The 24,473-nt window shown below is 38.5% G+C and overlaps 1 protein-coding gene across 3 annotated transcripts in view; it reads left to right on the forward strand.

Moving 5' to 3' along the window:
• ZNF521 (zinc finger protein 521) overlaps window positions 1–24,473 on the forward strand; it is a 294,256-nt gene that overhangs the window by 125,712 nt on the left and 144,071 nt on the right. For all 3 annotated transcript variants that reach the window (XM_021673901.2, XM_021673903.2, XM_021673902.2), the window contains one exon: window positions 1,516–4,868. In XM_021673901.2, the coding sequence (XP_021529576.1) occupies window positions 1,516–4,868 (3,353 nt within the window). The remainder of the gene's footprint in view (window positions 1–1,515; window positions 4,869–24,473) is intronic.

A 24,473-nucleotide genomic window follows, 5' to 3' on the forward strand; every position in this document is an offset into this window, starting at 1 on the left:
GGAAGAGGCTGACAATCTAGTAAAATCTTGTTACCTTAAAGAAAGCAGACGTGGAATTCGTTTACATAATGCTCACCAGTTTCTACTTTTATGTTAACAATTTAGCTTGCTAGTGAACTTCAGCCTTGAAGAATTAAAAAAACTTATTTGAACATACTCTAATTGAATACCATTAGAATATTCTGATGATGCTCTACTTAAGCCTGTTATTCTAAATAAAACACTATCCCCACCACCTCCACTCCATGGTCTTTACTTGTGTGTATTTTTGAAAAATTGTGCTCCTTTGGAGAGGGAAAAGCTTTTAAAATTTCTTCTGATCTTGAATAATAGGTTGTGAAAAGCAAAAAAGAGGTTTCACAACCTGTTTTGAGATGGCCTTATTTTCCACTTGGATATCAAGAAGGCAACAGCAATAACTGCACATTTGCTAAGAACATAGTTTTTTAAATCACTTAACACAAGGTAACGTTCCTTTATGGATAACTTGCTGAGTTTATATCTGGCTCTCGGTCTTGTTTGTCTTCTTTTTGTCACTCGTAAATCTTTCAGCATTTACCATAATCATTTATCACTTTTCCTGTTTCCAGTTTTTCACAAGTTGCTTTGTCTCTGCTCACCTCAAAGTGCAGGTCCTGTTTAGCTAAGGAAGTTCAGGCTGCTGAAGCTTTTGCAAAAGGAAGATATGGTGGGCCACCTCTTGAACTTTCCAAACAAAATACACTATTAAAATCTGGCCCTTGTGAAACTCTCATTTTTTCTTGATCCTAGCTGATCCTAGCTACATGTAATATCTAGCACTACCCTTCTAACATTTAATAATCCATTTTCTGGTCTGGGGTATTCGAATTTCAGTTATTGAAGAAATCCTGGTTGTCTTTCATTACACAAGACATAATTATTATTGTGTTTTCTGTCTTCTTTCATGTGCTTACTTTTTAATATTTTTTTGCTGAAAGCAATAAGGTCTGTATCAATAAGAACCCCATAAAAGATTTTGGTCTTCAGAATTGCCTTTTTATATAAAAACAAGCAAAATGCAGAGGGAATTTTTTATTAAATATTAGACATCTGGGTTGACTGCATTAATTTTAAATCATTCCTGTAATATTTCTTTTCATTTGGTTCTTCAGATGCTCACATAATATGCAAATCATTTTAGAATGAATACAAAGGAAACATTAAATATATTAAAATCTGCATTTTAATAAAATTGTCAACGTATAATATATACCTTGCTTCTAAGGAAGAATGATAAAAAGTAATAAAAGGGTAATTTAGATATAGAACTCCTTAATATCCTCTTATATTTTACAATTCAACAAAAAAGTAAATGCAGAATAAGTGCTTTGGGCTCAGATTTGAAAATGTCTCACTCAAGTATTCTCTCTTTCATTTTTTTTTTCTTGAAAGGTTCAGGAGGGCCCAATTCTGTGTGCTGGTTGAAATGGTATGGTAAACTCACTCTTCAATCTCAACATATCAGATGAAATGTGTCATTGCTTCTTGTTGCAGATGGAGTGGATGTTGAAGATGATCCAACTTGCTCTTGGCCAGCTTCCTCACCTTCTAGCAAGGATCAGACTTCCCCTAGCCATGGAGAAGGTTGTGATTTTGGAGAGGAAGAAGGTGGTCCTGGGCTTCCATACCCATGTCAATTCTGTGACAAGTCATTTAGCCGCCTCAGCTACCTAAAGCACCATGAGCAGAGTCACAGCGACAAACTGCCTTTCAAATGCACCTACTGCAGTAGGCTGTTCAAACACAAGCGTAGCCGAGATCGCCATATAAAACTCCACACCGGGGACAAGAAGTACCACTGCAGTGAATGTGATGCTGCATTTTCCAGAAGTGATCACTTGAAGATCCACTTAAAGACTCACACATCCAACAAGCCATATAAATGTGCCATTTGTCGCCGTGGGTTCCTGTCCTCTAGTTCCTTACACGGACACATGCAGGTTCACGAGAGGAACAAGGACGGCTCCCAGTCCGGTTCCAGGATGGAGGACTGGAAGATGAAGGACACTCAGAAGTGCAGTCAGTGTGAGGAAGGCTTTGACTTCCCAGAAGACCTCCAAAAACACATTGCAGAGTGCCACCCCGAATGCTCCCCAAACGAGGACCGAGCGGCCCTCCAGTGTGTCTACTGCCACGAGCTCTTTGTAGAGGAGACCTCCCTCCTGAACCACATGGAGCAGGTGCATGGTGGGGAGAAGAAGAACTCATGCAGCATTTGTTCTGAGAGTTTCCACACAGTTGAGGAACTGTACAGCCACATGGACAGTCACCAGCAACCTGAGTCGTGCAATCACAGCAACAGCCCTTCCCTGGTCACGGTGGGCTACACCTCCGTGTCCAGCACGACTCCAGATTCCAACCTCTCAGTGGACAGCTCAACCATGGTGGAAGCTGCCCCGCCCATCCCAAAGAGTCGAGGGAGGAAGAGGGCCGCTCAACAAACCCCTGACATGACTGGTCCCTCAAGTAAACAAGCAAAAGTGACCTACAGCTGTATTTACTGCAACAAGCAGTTATTTTCAAGTCTTGCAGTTCTGCAGATTCACCTGAAAACTATGCACTTAGATAAGCCAGAACAGGCCCATATTTGTCAGTATTGCTTGGAGGTCCTGCCCTCACTCTATAACCTAAATGAACATCTTAAGCAAGTGCATGAAGCTCAGGACCCAGGACTGATTGTTTCTGCCATGCCTGCCATTGTCTACCAGTGTAACTTCTGTTCTGAAGTTGTTAACGACCTCAACACCCTTCAGGAACACATCCGATGTTCTCATGGATTTGCAAACCCTGCAGCTAAAGATAGTAATGCATTCTTTTGTCCCCATTGCTATATGGGGTTTCTCACTGACTCTTCCCTTGAAGAGCATATAAGACAGGTCCATTGTGATCTCAGTGGCTCCCGATTTGGGTCTCCAGTGCTTGGGACTCCCAAGGAACCAGTAGTAGAAGTCTATTCTTGTTCCTATTGTACAAATTCGCCAATATTCAACAGTGTTCTTAAACTGAACAAGCATATCAAAGAGAATCATAAAAACATTCCCTTGGCCCTGAATTATATCCACAATGGGAAGAAATCCAGGGCCTTAAGCCCCTTATCTCCTGTGGCCATAGAGCAGACATCTCTTAAGATGATGCAGGGAGTAGGAGGTGCACCTGCGCGTCCAGCCGGAGAATATATCTGTAATCAGTGTGGTGCTAAGTACACATCCCTAGACAGCTTTCAGACTCACCTAAAAACTCATCTCGACACTGTGCTTCCAAAATTGACCTGTCCTCAGTGCAACAAGGAATTCCCCAACCAAGAATCCTTGCTGAAGCATGTTACCATTCACTTTATGATCACCTCAACATATTACATCTGTGAGAGTTGTGACAAGCAATTCACATCGGTGGATGACCTTCAGAAACACCTGCTGGACATGCACACGTTCGTCTTCTTTCGCTGCACCCTCTGCCAGGAAGTTTTTGACTCCAAAGTGTCCATTCAGCTCCACTTGGCTGTGAAGCACAGTAATGAAAAGAAAGTCTATAGGTGCACATCTTGCAACTGGGATTTCCGCAACGAGACTGACTTGCAGCTCCATGTGAAACACAACCACCTGGAAAACCAAGGGAAAGTGCATAAGTGCATTTTCTGTGGTGAGTCCTTTGGCACTGAGGTGGAGCTGCAATGCCACATCACCACTCACAGTAAGAAGTACAACTGCAAATTCTGTAGCAAAGCCTTCCATGCAATCATTTTGCTAGAAAAACACTTGCGAGAAAAACATTGTGTATTCGAAACCAAGACACCCAACTGTGGAACAAATGGAGCTTCTGAGCAAGTGCAGAAAGAGGAAGTGGAGCTGCAGACTCTGCTGACCAACAGCCAGGAGTCCCACAACAGTCACGATGGGAGCGAAGAAGATGTTGACACCTCTGAGCCTATGTACGGCTGTGACATTTGCGGGGCAGCCTACACTATGGAAACTTTGCTGCAGAATCACCAGCTGCGAGACCACAACATCAGACCTGGAGAAAGTGCCATCGTGAAAAAGAAAGCTGAGCTCATTAAAGGGAATTACAAGTGCAACGTGTGCTCTCGAACCTTCTTCTCCGAAAATGGCCTCCGTGAACATATGCAGACCCACCTAGGCCCTGTCAAACACTACATGTGCCCTATTTGCGGAGAGCGGTTTCCCTCCCTTTTAACTCTTACTGAACACAAAGTCACGCATAGTAAGAGTCTTGATACTGGAAACTGCCGGATTTGCAAGATGCCTCTCCAGAGTGAAGAGGAGTTTTTAGAGCATTGCCAAATGCACCCTGACTTGAGGAATTCCCTGACGGGCTTTCGCTGCGTGGTGTGCATGCAGACAGTGACCTCCACCTTGGAACTCAAAATCCATGGGACATTCCACATGCAAAAGACAGGGAATGGGTCTGCAGTTCAGACCACAGGGCGTGGCCAGCACGTCCAAAAACTGTACAAGTGTGCATCTTGCCTCAAAGAATTCCGTTCCAAGCAAGATCTGGTGAAACTTGACATCAATGGCCTGCCATATGGTCTGTGTGCTGGCTGCGTGAATCTCAGTAAAAGCGCCAGCCCAGGCATCAATGTCCCTCCCGGCACGAATAGACCAGGCTTGGGCCAGAATGAGAATCTGAGTGCCATTGAGGGGAAAGGCAAGGTGGGGGGACTGAAGACGCGTTGCTCTAGCTGCAACGTTAAGTTTGAGTCTGAAAATGAACTCCAGAACCACATCCAAACCGTCCACCGAGAGCTTGTGCCAGACAGCAACAGCACACAGTTGAAAACGCCCCAAGTATCACCAATGCCCAGAATCAGTCCCTCCCAGTCAGATGAGGTAACTCGCCTTTTTTAATGTTTGCTATTTAACCTCCTCAAGAAACGGTCCCTACTTTATGTTTACACTCTCCACAGCTTTATTTATTGTCATGGGCCAAAAGATACTTAGATTGAAATGCAATGTTTTTTTTTTTTTTCCCTCATAGCCATTAGCTAGCAATTACTTGCTTCTTGATAAGCAGCATTTTGGCTTGAATGGTGCAAAATAGGACTAATTCCAGTCTCCCTAGGATATTGTCTTCTCTATGACTGAAGAGACCAGCGCTTATGCCAACACTACTGAGATCTGGAATCTCAGCATAGTATCACCGTGAATTGAAATCCCCAGCCATGACTTGTGTGTATGGCAGAGAGATAATGACACAAAAGTAAGATGCTATGAGCCAACATGCTGGCTTAGAGTAAATTAAAAAGAATATATATATTTGGGGATAACAAATTGGGTAGGGGTGGCTTTTTAACACCATGTTGTCAACACTCACTGTTTTCCTTTGTCTTCTGGGTAGTGAGGAAAATACTTCCTCACAACAGGGTTTTTAAAACCCCTACATTTATTAAGCACCACATGCCCATTATTCTGTTTAAAGACACTATCCCTGAGTTTGAGACTTACTCTGGGTTTCAAAATTAATACGTGGGGTTTTTTCCCCTAGTTTCAGAGTAGTTTTATGCTTTCTTTGCCATGATGAGTACAAGAAACAAGTTCATTTACAATGAAATAATTTCCTAAGTCATCATTTCTAAGAAGCTGAGCAGAGGATGGCTCATTTTAATATTTCTTTATGCTTTATCACCTGGTTTCTAATAGCTCTTTCCACTTCCCTACCTGCCCCTATCTGGAGATCCATCCAAATGAAAACCCCTGGGAGATCCTTCTCCCTTCAGTTTGGGGTGACTGCATTTTCCTTATCTTGTCTCTGCACTCACACCCCAGTGGAGGCCCCCCTGTGGCTCCCTGCAGATAGCCATCAGTCAGCTGGCAGGGGAGGACTGAGAAGACTGAGACAGAGCCTGGCCTCACAAAATGTGGCATCTATGTGGCAGGCAAACTCCCAAACTTTGAAGCCACTTTCCCTTCTTCCTTCCCCGAGTAAATCTGCACTTTTCTCTCATTTAAATACATGAAATCCTTTCGAACTGCTGAGGACAGCTGGAAGAACATAGCTTGGATAATGGCTCATAGCTCATGGATTGGATCAAATTGTTTCTTGTGAAACAAATATTAGTAGTTAAAATCATATGAAATGAGGGTTTTTCAAGTTTTTACTTTGAAATTTTTTAAGCCCGTAGAAAAGTTAAAAGATTAACACAATGAACATGTATGTGTGCCTGTGTATGGGAATCCCAGATAAGAATATTTTGTTGTGTTCTCTCTCTCTCTGCACCCTTTTTAAAATCAACCTGAGATACATGAAAGAAAGTTGCAGGTATCATGACATCTCCTAAGAATAAGGGTATTTTTTGGCTCAATTATGACATCATTAGCTAAAGCAATTCACTAAATTAAAAAAAATTACGTCATTTCATAATGCTTATGGAAGTATTCTTAAGAGTATCTGTAAGAAGTTCATATTTAGATTTCCTCAGTTGTCCCAAAAATGTCTCCTGCATTTACATGTTTTTGAATGAGAATTCTTAAAAGAGTAAGGCACAAAATTACTCTTCTTTGTTTTTATTTTGTAATGCTTAACATATACCTACAAGAGACTGATATTCATGTGTAATTTTAAAAATGTGTTAAGGGTGAGTTAAATTTTTGCGTTTGTGTGTGTGTGTGTGTGATTGTGGTGGTGCTTGTGCATTTTAAATGAAGCAAAGCTGGACTCTTGTTTCTTAGTGGATTGTTTATGAAAGGGTATATGCCTGTTTCTTCTTATCTGTTCATGGTTTGTATTTTCTGATATTTATAAATTGCTATATATTATAATACCATCTAAGAAGAAATATTTCAAAAATGAATAAGGACATATAAATAGTATTTACCCATTAAGTTGGTTAGAGTTACTTGATCAGGAGAATTTATCATTAAGGCTTGAATTATACGTAAAATCTTAGTGATATTTAGAAAGCTTATCTTTATCCTGCACTTACATAGGATAATACCTCAAATATTTTTTTAACATACTTAAGTTTTACAATTGCATCTTTAAAGCACCTAGTGACTAAGGGTCAAAAATGACTATGCAGACATGTACCTCCCTATTAAACCTGATTACTAAGAGCTTAGAGTGATGTGCTTAATTGACCAGATATTAGGATTCAGTTTCATATATTTCTTTTGTGCCTCAAAAGTTCACTGATTTGTTCAACATTGTCATTATCATTACTATCGCCGTTTTTTAATTCATCATTCTATTTAAGTTATAAAATTTTATGTGATAACCTCTACAATTAAAAATATACAGTAGACCATATTTTTTGAACTGATGTAGAAAATTGACTAAATGTACACGAAGTTCTACAAAAAGAAGCCTAAAAATAATGTGTCAGCAAGAAAAATATAAAATAAATATTCATTTGTTGTTCACATTCTTTGTTAGCCAAGTTAAATTTCTATAAGTTCTCATTTGGAGTAGTTTGTGCATTTTCTCCAGATTAGGTAAAATGAAATGTTATTATCTAAGTCTTTGTCAAAAGACAGGTATATCATGTAGGAATAAATTTTATCACGAAAAGAAATGTGACATCTGTCTTTTGACTTATATGCCCTAGGTAGGAATTGAAGGATTTAGCAACATAGGTGGTATTTTCATCTCTTCTTTTGGCTGAGGCTTGAGACTTCAGGAGTGAAAAGAAAATCACAGTAGATAATAAAACCTGGATACATAGCTATGGTCAAGAACAAGGTTAGATTTTTCTGGACCATGACTTAGAATATTGATAAATATTTGTGTACATCTTTCAAAGACTGTAAAGAGTATTATTTGATTGAGACTAGGATACCTAATTAAAAGGGATTTAAACTTAAATATAAGTCTGGGAAGGATAAATACTATATAAAACCCTGCAATCAAAAAAATGGATGAAAAACAAGGTGTGCAACACGAAAAGAAGGATAATAGTCAGTAGCTGATGTAATAGGGAGATTTGAAATTGAAGACAGATCTGATTATGAATCCCATTTCTTCTGCCTAATGCTTTCTGATTTTGTGAAAAATATTTTCTTTGTGCCGCAATCCTCAGATTATTAATCTAAATTTGCAGTGAATATTTTGTTTTGAATAAAATATTTTGGAGAATCTTTTTTTTTTTTTTTGCTCCTCAAAGGTTGAATGTGATACAAATTTACACATAATCCACAATAAATGATTCCAGAGATGGTAAGATTAATTGGGGACAGGAAGAACATTGGCCCTCTAGCTTTTTCCACACATGGAGCACTTTGCGGAGTTATTGACATTTACTGTGTGTCTAATAAATGTTCGTTCTTCTGGAGTTTGTGGGCACTGGCCCGGCTCTCTAGTCAGGGGCTGCCCCATCTGGACCTCAAAATGTTGTCTCATGACTTTGAAGTTCTACAGTAGATACTGAAAACACATGTTCTTCTGCCTCCTTTTTCTAGTGTGCTTCATAGTCAGGTTTCCTGGAGGGACTGTTTATTCACATTTCAATTCATACCATTCCCACCAGTTCATTGAAATTGCTCTTGCCAGTGTTACCATTAGCTTCATGATCTCCATGTTGTGAGACGTGCATAGGGTGCCACAGAATCAAAGTAGAAGGAACGGTATAGACCATCTGACTCAGCCTCTCTATTTTACAGACAAGGAAACAGGCCTGGGTAAATAGAGGATTGTCTAAGATCGCACAGCCAGTCAAGGGTAGGCAAGGAGCAAGAGTCCAGGTCCTAACTCCAGGTCCAGGATTGTCTTTCCACAATCCCAGGGCACTTTCCCCTAGCTGCAGTCGAATTCCAGTCTTTCTACAGCATCCTCTTGGTATTCCTGTCTTCTTTCTCTCCTTCAGTTCCCTCACCCATTGCACAGGATCTTCCGCATTCATCAATTTACTGCAACTGACTCCAAGGGCTCTTCTGGCCTAATTAACCAATGCAATGTACTTAAAGAAAAAAAAATAGTATATCTTAGTTATTATTGTCTCTAAACAGTTGCCACTGTTGGCCAGTCCATGTTTATAGGACCTCTGCCTTCCTTCTTGGCTTACTGGGTACCTCTGTGGACGCCCTGCGGCCTCCTTCTTTCGCTAGCCCCTTCCTGTAGGTGCGTTTCTCCCTCCTTGCTCTCAGTCTGCATATCCCCTCCATGGGGCCTCCTTCACTCTCAGAGCTTAAATGATCACCTTTTATTGACCGCTCTCCAAATAGTGTCTCCAAGGGACAGAAGGGGACTTTTGGAGGCTGACGGAAACACTCTGTATCATGATGCCTGTGGTGATTATGTGATTGTGCATGCATTTATCAGAACTTGCCAGATTTAAGGTTGGTTTATTATTTTATGTGGAATTTATGGGGATTACACCTCAATGAAGCTAATTTTATTTTATTATTCATTTATTTATTTATTTGAGACAAGGTCTCACTCTATCACCCAGGCCAGAGTGCAGTGGCCCAATCATGGCTCACTGCAGCCTTGACCTCCTGGGCTCAGGTGATCTTCCTACCTCAGCCTCTTGGGTAGCTGGGACCACAAGCTCGTGCCACCATGCCTGGCTAATTTTTTGTGTTTTTTGTAGAGACAAGCTTGCCATGAGGAGTTCAAGACCAGCTTGCCATGTTGCCCAAGCTGGTCTTGAATTCCTGGGCTTAAGCAATCCGCCTGCCTCAGCCTCCCAAAGTGCTGGGATTACAGGTGTAAGCCACTGTGCCCAGGCTGAAGCTAATTTTAAAAAACAATGGTGTCTCCAACTCACATCTTTGCACTAAGCTTCAGACTCATAAACAGCTGCCTGCTCCATATATCCACTCACATGTTCCCTTGAACTTCAAACTCAGTGGGTCCCAAATCGCACTCAGCACCTTTTCGCTAAACCTGCATTTTTTCTTGGGTTTTTGATTTCACCTATAGGTCCATTGATCTTCTCAGTCACTTCCTTTCTACTCTGCGTCATTTGGTTATAAGCCATCTTGACTGCAGTTCATATGTACAGTTGACTCTTGAACCTCCCAGGAGATAGAGGCACTGATCCTTCACTCGGTTGAAATTCTGCATGGAACTTTTACTCCCTCAAAACTTAACTACTAATAGCCTACTTACCGATAACATAAACAGTTAACACATATTTTGTTAATTATATGTATTACATACTGTATTCTTACAATAAAGTAAACCAGAGAAAAGAAAATGCTATTAAAGTCATAAGGAAGAGAAAATCTGTTCATTAGGTTGAAGTGGAGTATCATAAAGGTCTTCATCTTCATTGTCTTCATGTTACATAGACTGTGGAAGAGAAAGAAAAGGAGGGTTTGGTCTTGCTGTCTTAGGAGTGGCAGAGGTAGAAATCCACATGTAAATAGATCCACAGAGTTCAAACCTGCGTTGAGTGTCAACTACTTCTTTTCTTTTTTGTTTTTTTTCTTTGAGACAGGGTTTCACTCTGTGGCCCAGGCTCGAGTACAGTAGTGGGATCACGGCTCACTGCAGCCTCAACTTCCTGAGCAATCCTCCTGGCTCAGCCTCCAGAGTAGCTGGGACTATACAGGTGTGCACCACCGTGTCTTGCTATTTTTTTTTTTAAGTGGGCTCGAGGTCTCACTATGTTGCCCAGGCTGGGCTCAAGTGCTTATCCTGCCTTGACCTCCCAAAGTGCTGGGATTACAGGCATGAGCCACTGCACCCACCAGCTGTTTTTCTTGAATCAACTCCTCCCACCATGACCTTACCACATTTTAAGTTCAGTCTCTGATCATCTTTTCTAAACAACTGGAGCAGCCTCATTTGGTCCTTCTCGAGTCTCATCATTTTCAAATACATCTCCACACCACTGCCGAAACCATCCATTTAAACACAAATCTGTCTAGCACGTCCCTTCCTGTTTGAAACATTTTAAGTGTTCTGCATCTTCATCCCGGTAGGATGATAGAATACTCCTTTTATTGTGAAATACAAGACCCTTCAGGTTTCGGCTTTCCCTTCTTTTTCCTACCTTCTCCTTGTTCTATAATTGGAAGCACTTTAATTAACCACAGATAGCATATTGCCTCTGTGTCTTACTGAGGCTGTCCTGTTCCTTCTCCCCAAATAACCTCTCTCCTCTTGACTGTCTTCCACCTTCCAGCAATCTGTCTAGCTTGTCCTTTCTTTGGAGATCAGCTATTCTAGAAGGCCGCCTATGAGCCTGACTCTTCATTCCAAGCATCTCCCTATCCCTTCGATGCCCTGTGCGGATAATAGGGAGTAAATACAATGTGAAAATTGTTACACTGCTTGATGATTATCTGTTAGTCTTTTCCTATGATTAATTTCCTGGGGCAAGCACTTACTCAGTCTCATATTCCTAGTACCTCTGACAGGGCCAGGCTCATGGTACACAAATGCCTCACTGCATGGGTGTCATGCTGTGAGCTTGCATGTGCCTGGTGGCCTTCCCAGAATATCTCCTTATTTTTGCGGGACAACTGGTCACCTAGATTTTTCCTGCAGGAAACCTTTGTCCAGCAACGAACCTGGAAGCTATGTGTTGGCCATAGAATTGCAATTCATATGTTTTACCCCCTTTGGATTCAAAATATTATTTTATCATCTTTGATGAAACAATAGTTCATCAAAGTTCTGTCTATAGATTTTATTTACTTATTTATTTATTTAGAGACAAGGCTCTTTCACATGGGCTGAGTGCCATCGTGACTCACTGCAGCCTTGACCTCCTGGACTCTATACACCTGCCTCAGCCTCACAAATAACCTTGGACTACAGGTGTATACCATCACACCCAGCTAATTTCTTTTTTAATTTTTTTTTTTTTTTTGTAGAGACAGGGTCTCCTTATGTTACCCAGGCTGTTACTCAAACTCCTGGGCTCAAGTGATCCTCCCACCTACACCTACCAACGTGCTTGGATTACAGATGTGAGCCTCTGTCTTAGATAATGTGAATACATTCTAGTCTTCTGTTTTATCTCACGTCCACCTCAAGGCCTGCTTTCCCAAAGAAGTCGTCATTGCTTCTAATAAGGCTGCCAGTGGTCTCCAAGTTGGGGAAAAAGCCTTTCTGTTCTTGTCGTCTCCGTAACATTAGGCAGAAGAGATAGCTCTTTCCTTGACATGCTCTATCTGACCTCATGACATTCCCTCTTCCAGCTTTCTTCCTACTTCTACCTTTAGAGACTTTTTCTGTGCTTATTCTGAAAGTGCAGAAATTCTTTGTGGCTCACCCTTGGCGCCCTTTGGGCAGCTCATCTATTCACGTGGCTGTAATTCTCTGGGCCAAGAATGTCCATATTTATATTCTAGCCCAAACCTTCTCTTTGTTTATGTTACTGTGTTCTGTGCACAGCTTGCCTTTTCCATTTGTGTCTCTTTTGGATATCTGAAGTATCTTATGTATACACTAAACTCCTGGTTCTCTCTCCTGAAATGTTTTCCTCTTCCAGACTTCCATCATTTTAGTAAAGGGAACCACTCTACATCCAGTTACTCAAGCAAAAAACCTGTGAATCATTCCTGATTACTCCTTTCCTCTCATTCTCCATGTTTAATCCATCAGTGAAAACTGTTGATTCCACCTCCAATAAGTATCTTCAAATATCTCATCCACTTCTTTCCAACTCCAAAGCCATCATCTTAGTGTAGGCTGCAATTGTTTCTCATCTGGTTACTGCAGTAGCTTCCTAACAGATCCTCTCCATCTTCTCCCTGCTTCCAATCCATTCTTCATGCTGAAGCGCAGACCTGTAAATTAAATGAAGTCACTTAGAATTTTTTCGTGGCTTCCCACTTTCTCAAATGAACCCCAACACCTCACCAGCTTACAAGGTCATAGGCTCTCTGGCCGTGGCAGGCTGTTCTCACTTCCTTCTGGTGACTCTTTCTTCTTTACTTTGCCCAGGTCCTGAACATGTGCTGCTTTCCCACTTTATCACCTGAGCTGCTCTCCCCAAGCAGCCTATCTGTTCCACTGGTTTTCTCATCTGTCAGGTGGGCCTTCCTGAAAATCTTATCAAAGGTGGTCTCCCCCTTAGGATTTTCTTTTAAAATTGTCATTATTTGTTCACTGGGCTAAGCATGATGGCTCACACCTATAATCCCAGCACTTTTGGAGACTGAGGTGGGAGGATCATTTGAGGCCAGGAGTTTGAGACCAGCTTGGCCAATAGAGCAAGATCCTGTCTCCATAGAAATGAAACATTAGTCAGGTGTGGCGGTGCACACCTGTAGTTCTAGCTACTCAGGAGGCTGAAGTGGGAGGATTGCTTGAGCCCAGGAGTTCAAGGCTGCAGTGAGCAGTGATAGCATCGTTGTACTCCAGCCTGGGCAACAGAGTGAGACTCTGTATCAAGAAATAAAGCCTTATTTCCTTCTTCTCCTTTCTTATCTCTGAATGCCCATCAGCTTATCATAAGGGCTCGATAAATGTTGGTTGAACAAATGAATATAGTGTAAGTATTTCAGAGTAAAAAAATATAGTGTATACTTTATTTTCAGGTACAGCTAGTTACTAATACATATGGATATTGGTCATTTTGCCCAAAACTATTTTAAAGTTAGGTTTGATCTAAAAATATTAAAATACACTAAAAGGCTTCAAGTTTGTAACAATCCAAAATTCATCTTTAATACGAAGATCTGTTTTAAGTGTCTTAGAATCAATATTATTTCTTTATGGTTCTTGTATGGAAAATGGAAATGTACATGATGACAATTTAGAACCTATTTAAGTTCCAGAGTTCTTTTTTGTATTGTTCTGTTCATCAAAGTTTCCATATGAGGCTGAAAAAAAAAATAGATTGATAAAAAATATTTTAAAGTTTTCAAATTTCAAATTGATGATACTAAGTTTTGCTAAGTTAAATATGCAAAGAGCAAAAACTAAATGGGTTAAGCTCCCTCTAAAGAGACAGTATTTTAAAAATTAAGTAGAAAATTTACAGGACCAAATAAATTGATAAAATTCAAGATGTTCTTGAAATACAGTGAATTACTCTGCCAAGTCCAGTCTGTATTGTTGTTGTTGTATTCAATATTTTTTGCCATCTACAGAGTAGTAGAATGGAGAGTCAGCAGCCCTGGCATCAGTACCAGGCTGTGGAATGTGGGAACAGGTGCCTTGCATCCATGCTTTGTACCCAGTTCCATGATCATCTGGTATTGAGCATTGCCCCCATTGTTGCATTTGCTGCATCTACCATTCCTAGATTTTCTGTACCTACTTCCAGTTCTAGACCTTTTGTTGACGTTTTTCATATAATTACAGTGACTTTTAGAACTTACAAAATTCAAAAATAGGATTGTTCTTGTATTTCAAATTTCTAATTGCACATAATAATGTTTGTCCTTTTGGTACTAGGCCAAAAGAGTTTGGAATCATCCTGTGTCATCGTAGAACTGTCTAGGAAGAACATTTCACATTTTTGGTTGAGATTTTGTCAAGATGAAAATTAGTAAATATCTAGCCAAGATGATTTTAAATGATGAAAGAAAAGTGAAAGCTATATTCTAGATCTCTGGATCTCTTATTACGGTGTTGCTCTACCTACCACATGATGTAGATGTAGTTTTCTAGTACATATGTACTTTGTATTTCTAGAAATTTAACAGCTTAATTATAAGAATCTTGCCAATGGCTTTTAAAAAAGCCTGAATAGCTGGTTCCCCTTATTTATACTTTTTAAAAACCTTTTCATGCTTTATTACCTTTTAAATGTGCATGTTTCTAGAGGTTCTATTCTTAATCTGCCTTTCTATTCTGAAATAGGAATCCCTGTTTCCTATTACCTCATTGTTATCCCATACAGATAAGCGAATATGAAGCTTTAGTTCTCAATCTCTGTTGAACTCCCAGTCTTAGATTTTCAGCTTCCCTTTTCACATTACCAGTTGAAGCTTCTGCTAGCCCTTTAATCAACTCTAACTATAATTTCGTTTTCTCCCATTTTGTTCAGTATTTTATCTTTGTCCTGGTCATTCCTGCCTGAAACTTTGTTTCCTATACGATTCCTGTTCTCCTAACCTGTTAGGGCAATCACTCCCCAGGTGCTATTGATTATTCTTCTGTAATTTCTCTTCTATCTGCATCTCCTGCATCCTTTCTCCAGGCCAAACTATATTAAATCTCAGCTGGTCTCCTTCATGTGCTTCCTATCATAAAGCTTATCTCAACAAACTTAAAACCTGAGAATCACACAAATCACATTTTCCGTCTATAATACAAGTAAGTTATAATTGAAAAAAGGATCTTACAAACCATACATTTTAAAGTTTAAAACATGCATTGAACAAAGAAGGCATAAAAATAGAAATTAAAAATGCTAAAAACTAAAGGATAAATACATTTCAAAAGTTTTGAGATATAACTAAATGCCCCACTTAGAGGGAAAGTTGCTAGAAAATAAAAATATACATTAGAAAATAAGGAAAGCATACTATCACTGTGATATATCAACTAAAGACCTTAAGAACAGTACAATAAAATAAACTCATAAAAAGTAGAAAGAAAGAAAGCAATAAAGCTAAGAGAAAAAGTAATGAAATAGTAAACAAAGAAACAGTGATCAACAGGAAGCCCAACAAAGTAAAAAGTTAGTTTTCCCAAAAGACTGACAGAATTTACAAACTTTTGGTGAGATTAATCAGGAAATAGAACCAGAGGTAAATAATATTAATAATGAAAAGGGGAGCCTTACTTTGTACTTGCAGAAGTTAAAAGGCTAATAGGAGAAACATTACATGTATCAAAATGACTATAAAAACGAATGCAATATTTTGAGAGAATGAGGAGCAAAATGACTTTGTTCATGTAAAGGTTAAGAATGGACAAAACTAATCTATGATGATCAAAGTCAGAGTAGTTACTTCTGGGATGCCATCAACGGGGAAGGAAAAGCAAGGCATTTCCTGGATGATGGAAGTGTTTCATATCTTCTCTATGTGTTGGTTACACTGGTGCATAATATCTGAAATTTCACCAGGCAGTATACTTAGGATTACTACTGTTTATGTAATGTTATTTCCCAATAAAATTTTACAAAAAAAGCCAAATAAAGATAAAAAAGAAAAAAGAATACTATGAGTAATTTTATACAAATAGTAGAGAATTTAAGTTATAGTATATAGAAACAATCTTAGAATAATTTGTTACCAAGCATGGCTCAAGAAAAAAAGAGAGAAGTATAATGATTCAATAAACATTTAAAAAGTTTAATACATCGTTGAAAATCTTTTCTCCAAAGAAGCTATTAGGCTCAGGTGGCTTTCAATATGAGTCCCTCTAAGAATACGCATTATTTCAAAAATGTGCCAGAAAATACAAAAAGAGTAAATACCATCTTTTATTTAATGAATCTGGTATGATCCTGATATCAAAACCAGACAAAAATACTGAAAAAAAGAAATCTAGGCCAATTTTATTCATGATTTTACATTTTAAATTTTTGAACAAAGTATTAGTAGTTAAATCTACCGTGTATGAGAATGTATTATGACTGAAATAGGTTTATCACAAGAATGCAAGGTGGGTTCAATATCAGGAAATCAATTTACCACACTAGCAGATTAAAAGAGATAAATTATATTTTTATCTCAAAAGTCACTGGAAAAACTGTATTTAACATACTTTCATGATTTAAAAAGAACACTAAAGTAAGAATAGGCAGGAGTTCCCTTACCCTAATAAAAACTTTTAAAAATACTACTTTTTTGGTTTTTTGAGAAGGAGTCTCACTCTGTTGCCGAGGCTAGAGTACAGTGGTGCAGTCTTGGCTCACTGCAACCTCCACCTCCCGGGTCTAGGATTACAGGGGTGCACTACCATGCCTGGCTAATTTTTGTATTTTTTAAAATAGAGACAGAGTTTCACCATGTTAATCAGGCTGGTCTTGAACTCCTGACTTTGTGATCCGCCTACTTCAGCCTCCCAAAGTTCTGGGAGGCTTGAGCCACTGTGCCCCACCTAAAATATTATCTTAAGCAAGAATTATAAATACTATATAATAGTTATGTTATATATAACTATTTTATTTTTTATAACATAATGTAATTATAATGTAACTATATTATGATTATATTATACTTACAATATAATTAGTGGGGAAATTTTGATGAAATTAATATTTTTAAATTACTAGTAAGGCATGGTGGGTGATGTAGCCAATGAGATAAGATAAAATCAGAAAGAATTTGACTATTAGAAAAAAGGTAGCCAAAAATTGAAAATATACAGATTATACTATCATATGCAGGTAATGTTTGCTTGTAAAACAATACCCAAAGAATCTAAAGACAGACTATTACAATAAAACTTTAGCAAAGTTGCTGGGTACCAAATCAACACATTTAAGTCAACTGGATTTTTATTCAAAACCCAGAAAATACTTGTTTTAAAATAATCCCATTTACGATAGGCAGAAAAAGTTAGAAATCAGTCTTATAAAATATATTAAGTCATTTATGGAAAAAATGATAAAACATTATTGAAATATTTTAAAAGACCTGAATAAATGATCAGATATAACTTGTTCATGGATAGAAGACTCAATACTGTAAGTCTGTCAATTATCTCTAAATTGATCTATAGATTCAGTGTTATTCCAATGAAAATTTATATTTTTATATATATATTTTATATATACATCTGAGACAGAGTCTCGCTCTTTTGCCCAATCTGGAGTGCAGTGGTGCAATCTTGGCTCACCACAACCTCTGCCTCCCAGGTTCAAGTAATTATCCTGCCTCAGCCTCCTGAGTAGCTGGGAACACGGGCACATACCATCATGCCTGGCTAATTTCTGTATTTTTAGTAGAGATGGGGTTTCACTATGTTGGCCAGGCTGGTCTCAAACTCCTGACCTCCTGATCCTCCCGCCTTGGCCTCCCAAAGTGCTGGAATTACAGGCGTGAGCAACTATGCCTGTCTACTAAAATATATTTTTTTATATTTTTATTTTTTGGAACTTGATAAGCAGATTTCAAAACGTGTGTAGAAGAATGAAAAATCACATGACAAAGATACTCTTGAAGCAAAAGAATAGACATGGAAAATATTTGTCCCATTATCTAGTCAATTTTTAATAAATCTGCAGTAATTAGGATTATGAGGCAGTGTTGGTCCACAGAACCACACAGAAATTTCTCCAAAAGAGATATTACGTGTATAAAACTCTGTCTAGAATAGAACTGCCTTTGCACATTAGTGGGGAAATGGATAGAGTTTTCAACTCATTATCTATATGGAATAAAATAAAAATAAAATTGAATCTCTACTAACATGTATAAAAATTAGTTCCAGGTGGTTTAAAGACAGATGTGTGAAAGGCAAAACCATAAACCTTTTAGAAAAATAAAAGAATATTTTTATCACCTTCAATAAGGGAATGATTTTGTAAACAAGAACACAATATATAAATCACAAAATATGTTCAGCAACATTAAAAATAATTTGTTTACCAAAAGTTATGATACAGGGAGTAAAAACAAAAGCTACTGGATTATAAAACACATTTATAACACATATAACTAGAAAAATTAATAGTTTCCAAAACTGTGTAAGAGACAGCCAGAAACTTACAGAAAAATGCAAACCACAAAATAAGAAAATGGGAAATTAACAGGAACAAGAATTTCATAGGAAGCATGAGGGCTCAGTGAACATAGGAAAATATTTATTCTCATTATTAATATGGAATAATGCAAATTCAGACAGAGTAATGGATTGTCTGGGAGGGCTGCATAGGAAGCTATGCAGGAGTCTAGGCATACAGTTGATTAATAGTAATTTTTTATATATTACCTGTGTTATCAATGCTCTATAAGCATTTAATCTCTAACATCAAAAACCCTCAAAAACTCAGAACCCTAAGTATATGATCAGTGTCATTCACCATAAATAGAAGAATGAATACAAAATAGTGTTTTAAAATTTCTAGCCATGTATTCATACCCACAAACGGCTCTGAGCCTAAAACCTGTTCATTGCTACAAGTAAGTTTATCAAGTGTTTTGGAGGTATTAAAGACATATTAGCATCTCAGTTGATCTTTTTTCTTTTGTTATTGTAATTAGAGGAGTATCCATGCATTAACTTTAATGGAGTACATATCTCACACTTTGGGGAAGGTTAGTATTTAGCATGAACCTTTTTATTCCTCATCTTGTACTTCAATTTGTGATAACAGATTAATTCCTGTCATGTACAAGACATTTCCTACCAGGTTTGTAAAGAGGAGGAGCTTTATACAAATGTAGTTATTTGGATACATGTCTTTCTCCTCTATGTATGTCTAGTAAGCTTACGTGAGAACAGGGAAATAGTATGCCTGGAGCAGGGGACACAGTCTTGGGAGAGGAGGTCAGAGAGCTGGAGAGAGGGGCAGAGGCTGGGCTTTGGCTTGGTAACCTCCATGGGTCTCAGAGGAGTTACTTGTATGCCCTAGGTTCTTTGTAAACACTTATAAATAATTGAAGCCTGGTAATTAAAACATTTGGAAAATGAAACGAAGAAGCATTTTTGTAAAAACCAAATAATGGTACAGGTTCTCAGAGCCACACATATATACAACGTTAGACACCTCGTAAGTATGTAATATACTATGCACTTCACGTCATAAAGAGATTGAGTGGCAGGTGAAGTCCTATAAAAATCCCCATATCAAGGCAAATAATTTATTTTATCGAATTAAACATTGTATTACATAAGCAAGCCTTGAACTCTGTCTGTAAATTTTTTCTTCTAGAGAGATTGCTGCTGTGAGTATGGGGAGTTTAAGGATATGAAGCATAATATAGTAGAAGGAAAGATTGTACTTAGGTAGGGAAAAAAACGAGTTCATGTAGCAGTTGACAGAGCCACCTGTGTGCTCTCAGCCAGTCCTTCCTAAGCTTCAGTTTCCTTATTGCTAAAATGGGCATTCAGCATACTTGACCCTCTATATAAAGTATCATGAAAAGCAGATGGTACAGTCTCTGAAAGTTCTCGCTAAACATGAAGCAGGCTACAAATGTATCATTCATATAGTATGTAATCTACACATATCCCTACTGTGTATGTACGCATATAATTTATTTATATAATGTTTCTTAATATGTTATAATGTTTCTTAATATGTTATTATAATGTAGAATTATTTAATGCTAGGACTATGGCTTATTCAGTCAAAATGCATCTAAATGAGGAATCATATTTCCACAAAGTTGGTAAAGTGGAAAAGCATAATTAAGTCTTAAAATAAAACTTAGAGGCAATGAAAATCAAGGAGCAAAAAGAATGTAAAGACCACAGAGATAAAATTTTATTTTATTTGAGATCAGAGATAGTGTCAGGAAACAATACATATAAAACGTAGAAAAGCATATAAATGAATGAGCACATAGGTGGCAAATGTAATCACAGTTAAGAAAGGAAAAATGTTCAATAGCATTGGATTGCAAGGGAGTTAACAAAATCTTGGCGAAATAACATTTAAGTCAAGTAAAAATTGGGCATGAAAGGTTTAGTAAGTGAATACCAAAATAAGGCTTTTCCCCTCTAATCCTAGGAAACAAATGAGTAGTTTGAGAAGCAGTTAATTTGAAAGGGCTATTATTTGCCTAAAATCCACTGGCGATGTCTGTATGAATCACATACACAGTATTTACATTCTGAGGGGGAAACAGTGAAAATGGTCTCTTTTTTTTGGCCATGATTTGTAATTTAGATGTATCACCTCTTGATTTTTTTTTTTTTTTGAGACGGAGTCTCACTCTTTTGCCAGGCTGGAGTACAGTGGCACGGTCTTGGCTCACTGCTACCTTTGTCTCCCGGATTCAAGCGATTTACCTGCTTCAGCCTCCTGAGTAGCTGGGACTAAAGGCGTGCACCACCACACCTGTCTAATTTTTTCTATTTTAGTAGAGACAGGGTTTCACCGTGGCCAGGATGGTTTCGATATCCTGACCTCGTGAGCCACTGCACCCGGCCACCTCTTGATTTATTTTAAGAATAGAAACTTATATTTTTAAAAAAGTAAGCAGTTGAGAGATACTTCAATGCAAAGATAAGCCATGATTTAGAAATTGAAGTGGCATTGTTAAGCCTGACTTAATGAAGTTTGATATTAACGTATTCATTTTAAGATAGCTCTTAAGGATTTTCTCTGGAATTTTACATTTAAGTTCGGCTTAGACAGTAAGGAAGCAAAAATGAGCAGTATTAAAAGCTATTGATATGCTCCAAGCAACATAGCAAGACCTTGTCTCTACTGAAAACTTAAAGAAACTTAGTGGGTTCAGTGGTGTGTGGCATGGCCAGTAGTCCAGCTACTCAGGAGGCTGAGGTGAGTACGGGGAATAAATGAATGAATGAACTAGACTTAAATTAATGTAAGCAGTGTAACAAGTCAGTTTGAAATGTTTTAAATTTGGTATAACAAAATAATATCAAAAAAGGTATTGATAAATATCTAGAAATTGATAATTTAGTTATAAGCAGTGACCATGTGTTTGATAAAGGTTATTCTTTTAAAAAAAGAAAGAGAAAATAGGAGGCACAGAAGAAAGGAAAAAAGAAAGGTGGGTTGAAAGGAGAGAGGGAAGGAAAACTAAATGACCAGATAAGGTAGCTGAAAAACTGGCAGGAAACCCCGTAAGTTTAAAATCTATACTTACTAGGACTAGAAAATTAATAGTTTTGATGGAAAACAGATTCTTTCAATGCCATAATTGGGTCTAGATTGATAATATTTTGTTATACCAAATTTAAAACGCTGTTTAGATTAATTTGAGCCTAGTTCATTCATTTATTGAGCAATTAATTGAGTTTCAAATGTGTGGTAAGCATTGTTCATAGACGTTGGGCACAAAAGGCAAACATGGTTGTTGTTCCGTGTTTCTCTCAGTAAAGAATTAAACCGATACAAAATTAGCCAGGCATGGTGACACATGCCTGTAATCCCACCTACTCCGGAGGCTGACGCAGGAGAACTGCTTGAACCCAGGGATCGGAGGTTGCAGTGAGCCAAGATCGTGCCATTGCACTCCAGCCTGAGCAACAAGAGTGAAACTTCATCTCAAAAAAAAAAAAAAGAGAAACCTGTAAAAAGCAAATATATCTTCACATAGTGACTCCTGTATTAAGACTGTGAAGAGCTGGCAGGATTAGAAATAGGACTATGCTTAAATGTCTAGTGAGGTTCTTCAGCAGTGATGTCCCAAAATGTCTCTTAAAAGAATGACTGGGTGGCTCATGCCTGTAATCCCAGCACTTTGGGAGGCCAAGGCAGGTAAATCATGAGGTCAAGAGATCGAGACCATCCTGGTCAACATGGTGAAACCCCGTCTCTACTAAAAATACAAAAAATTAGCAGGGCATGGTGGGGCGTGCCTGTAGTCCCAGCTACTCAGTAGGCTGAGGCAGGAGAATTGCCTGAACCCAGGAGGTGGAGGTTGCGGTGAACCGAGATCGCGTCATTGCACTCCAGCCTGGGTAACAAGAGCAAAACTCCATCTCAAAAGAAAAAAAGAATGAATGATTTGTCACCTGGATTTCTAAAGAAAATTAAAAAAAAAAAAATCACGGTGCTTGCCTTGCAAGATGTCATATTTGATATTATTCTTTCCTTAACACTTCTCCCCTTTGATATTCTATGCTGTGGAAGAATGTTCTCATGGAGCAGAAGCCTGGTCAGGAAAGGGCCCCATATTTTTCTAGATTATATTCTTAGACATTTTTTTATTTGTAGAATTTCTATACAATTTATTATGAATCATGATTATGCAGAAATTTTTCAGTGCTGCAGTTTAATCTTTCTGGGATAATCTGAAGGGGGACTAAGAGTTTATACCTGGTTGTATGATGCAGAATCTAGGTGTGTGTGATGACAGCAGTCTGGTTCCCTACAACATGATATTCTGACAACGTTTACTTTTAGGCGTACATATAAAAAGCTCACATCAGTTCACTTCTGCATAGTTCATGCACCCTTTCATATATGTTCTCTGTCAGGCAGTGGGCTGAGTGTGAGAGCTTAAGAAAAAACTAAGACCTTGCTCCTTAAGTGACAGGAAACCTTTGACTATAATACAGCACATTCTGTGCAGAAAGTATACACTAGGAAATGGAAACCCTCCAAGAAGGCAGCGGTTAGTAGCAAGAACTGGTAATGAGAGGCGGTACTGGAGAGTTGGTCCTGGAGTCCTGTGCCCTGAAGAGCCCCGATGAGTTGCAAGTATCACAGGTAGCCAAGGTGGCAATAGCAGCTCCTTTTTGTAAATGAGCCACCACACCATGTACATGTGGATGTGTTCATGGCAGTCTGGGGTCCTAGGCTTGCTAGGCTGGTCACTTTCTGTGAGTCATGGGCAAGGTCACTCCATCTCTCTGGATCTCAGTTTCATTGTCTGTGAGGAAATTTGAAATAGACTAACTTGTCCCTTTCAATCATAAAACTCCACAATACTCTATATAAGCTTGTCCTGTTATGTTTGGAAATGGAAAGAATACAGGGGCATTTTTTCCTATTTTTCAAAAAGATATTTTTGGAATAATGAATGGGGAAGATTTTGAAAAATTCAGATAATTTTAGTTAAATCAAGGGGTTAAAAGAACCCTACCACTTGCACATTTATATACATTGTAACTACACAGCATGTTCTAGAATAGGTAAAGTGAAAGAAACACACCTCTATCCTAAAAAATTTACTAAGAGTACAAACAACAGGAATAATAAAGTCAGCACCCACGGCATTGTGTGGGTGTAATTGCTAGTAAGCTTTTTGAAGCAGGTGGGTTTTAGAAGTAATTTGAAGGAGAAGAGAAGGGTGGTCTGACATGCCTCAGTAGGAAAGCTGCTCAAATGGAAGGGATGGATGAGAGAAGGCAACCCCGGAATGAGGAGAAAGAAAGTCAGAACTGCTAAGAGAAGCAGGGGCAGGCATTAAAATATCTCAGTGGCGATAAAAATTATAAAGGACAAAGGTAATTTGGGCATATACATGGGTAAATGAAATGATCTAGTATAAGACAAACTACATTTTATAGGTAAGACACAAAACCACCAGAACAGGAAGTATTTCTTTGACAGAAGACTAGCTGGAAGGATACATTTGAGATAGAAACAAAAGAGAATGACTAGGACTCCACAGGAGCCTTCATCTAAAGAGAAGTAGAAGGAAGCAAAGATTTTTATTGCATAGTGAACAGGTATGAGTCATTTACATATTAATGTGTTATGTGTAACTAATTATGTATTGCAATAGATACAAAATGGACCGGGCGGATGGCTCAAGCCTGTAATCCCAGCACTTTGGGAGGCCGAAGTGGGCAGATAACTTGAGGCTAGGAGTTCGAGACCATTCTGGCCAACATAGAGAAACCCCATTTCTACTAAAAATACAAAAAAAAATTAGCTGGGCATCGTGGCTCATGCCTGTAGTCTCATCTACTTGGGAGGCTGAGGCAGGAGACTTGCTTAAGCCCAGGAGGCAGAGGTTGCAGTGAGCCAAAATCTTACCATTGCACTC

This window comes from Aotus nancymaae, unplaced genomic scaffold (assembly GCF_030222135.1).
Source record: "Aotus nancymaae isolate 86718 unplaced genomic scaffold, 86718_ANA_hifiasm-v0.15.2.pri h1tg000020l, whole genome shotgun sequence".
Taxonomy (NCBI): Eukaryota; Metazoa; Chordata; class Mammalia; order Primates; family Aotidae; genus Aotus; species Aotus nancymaae.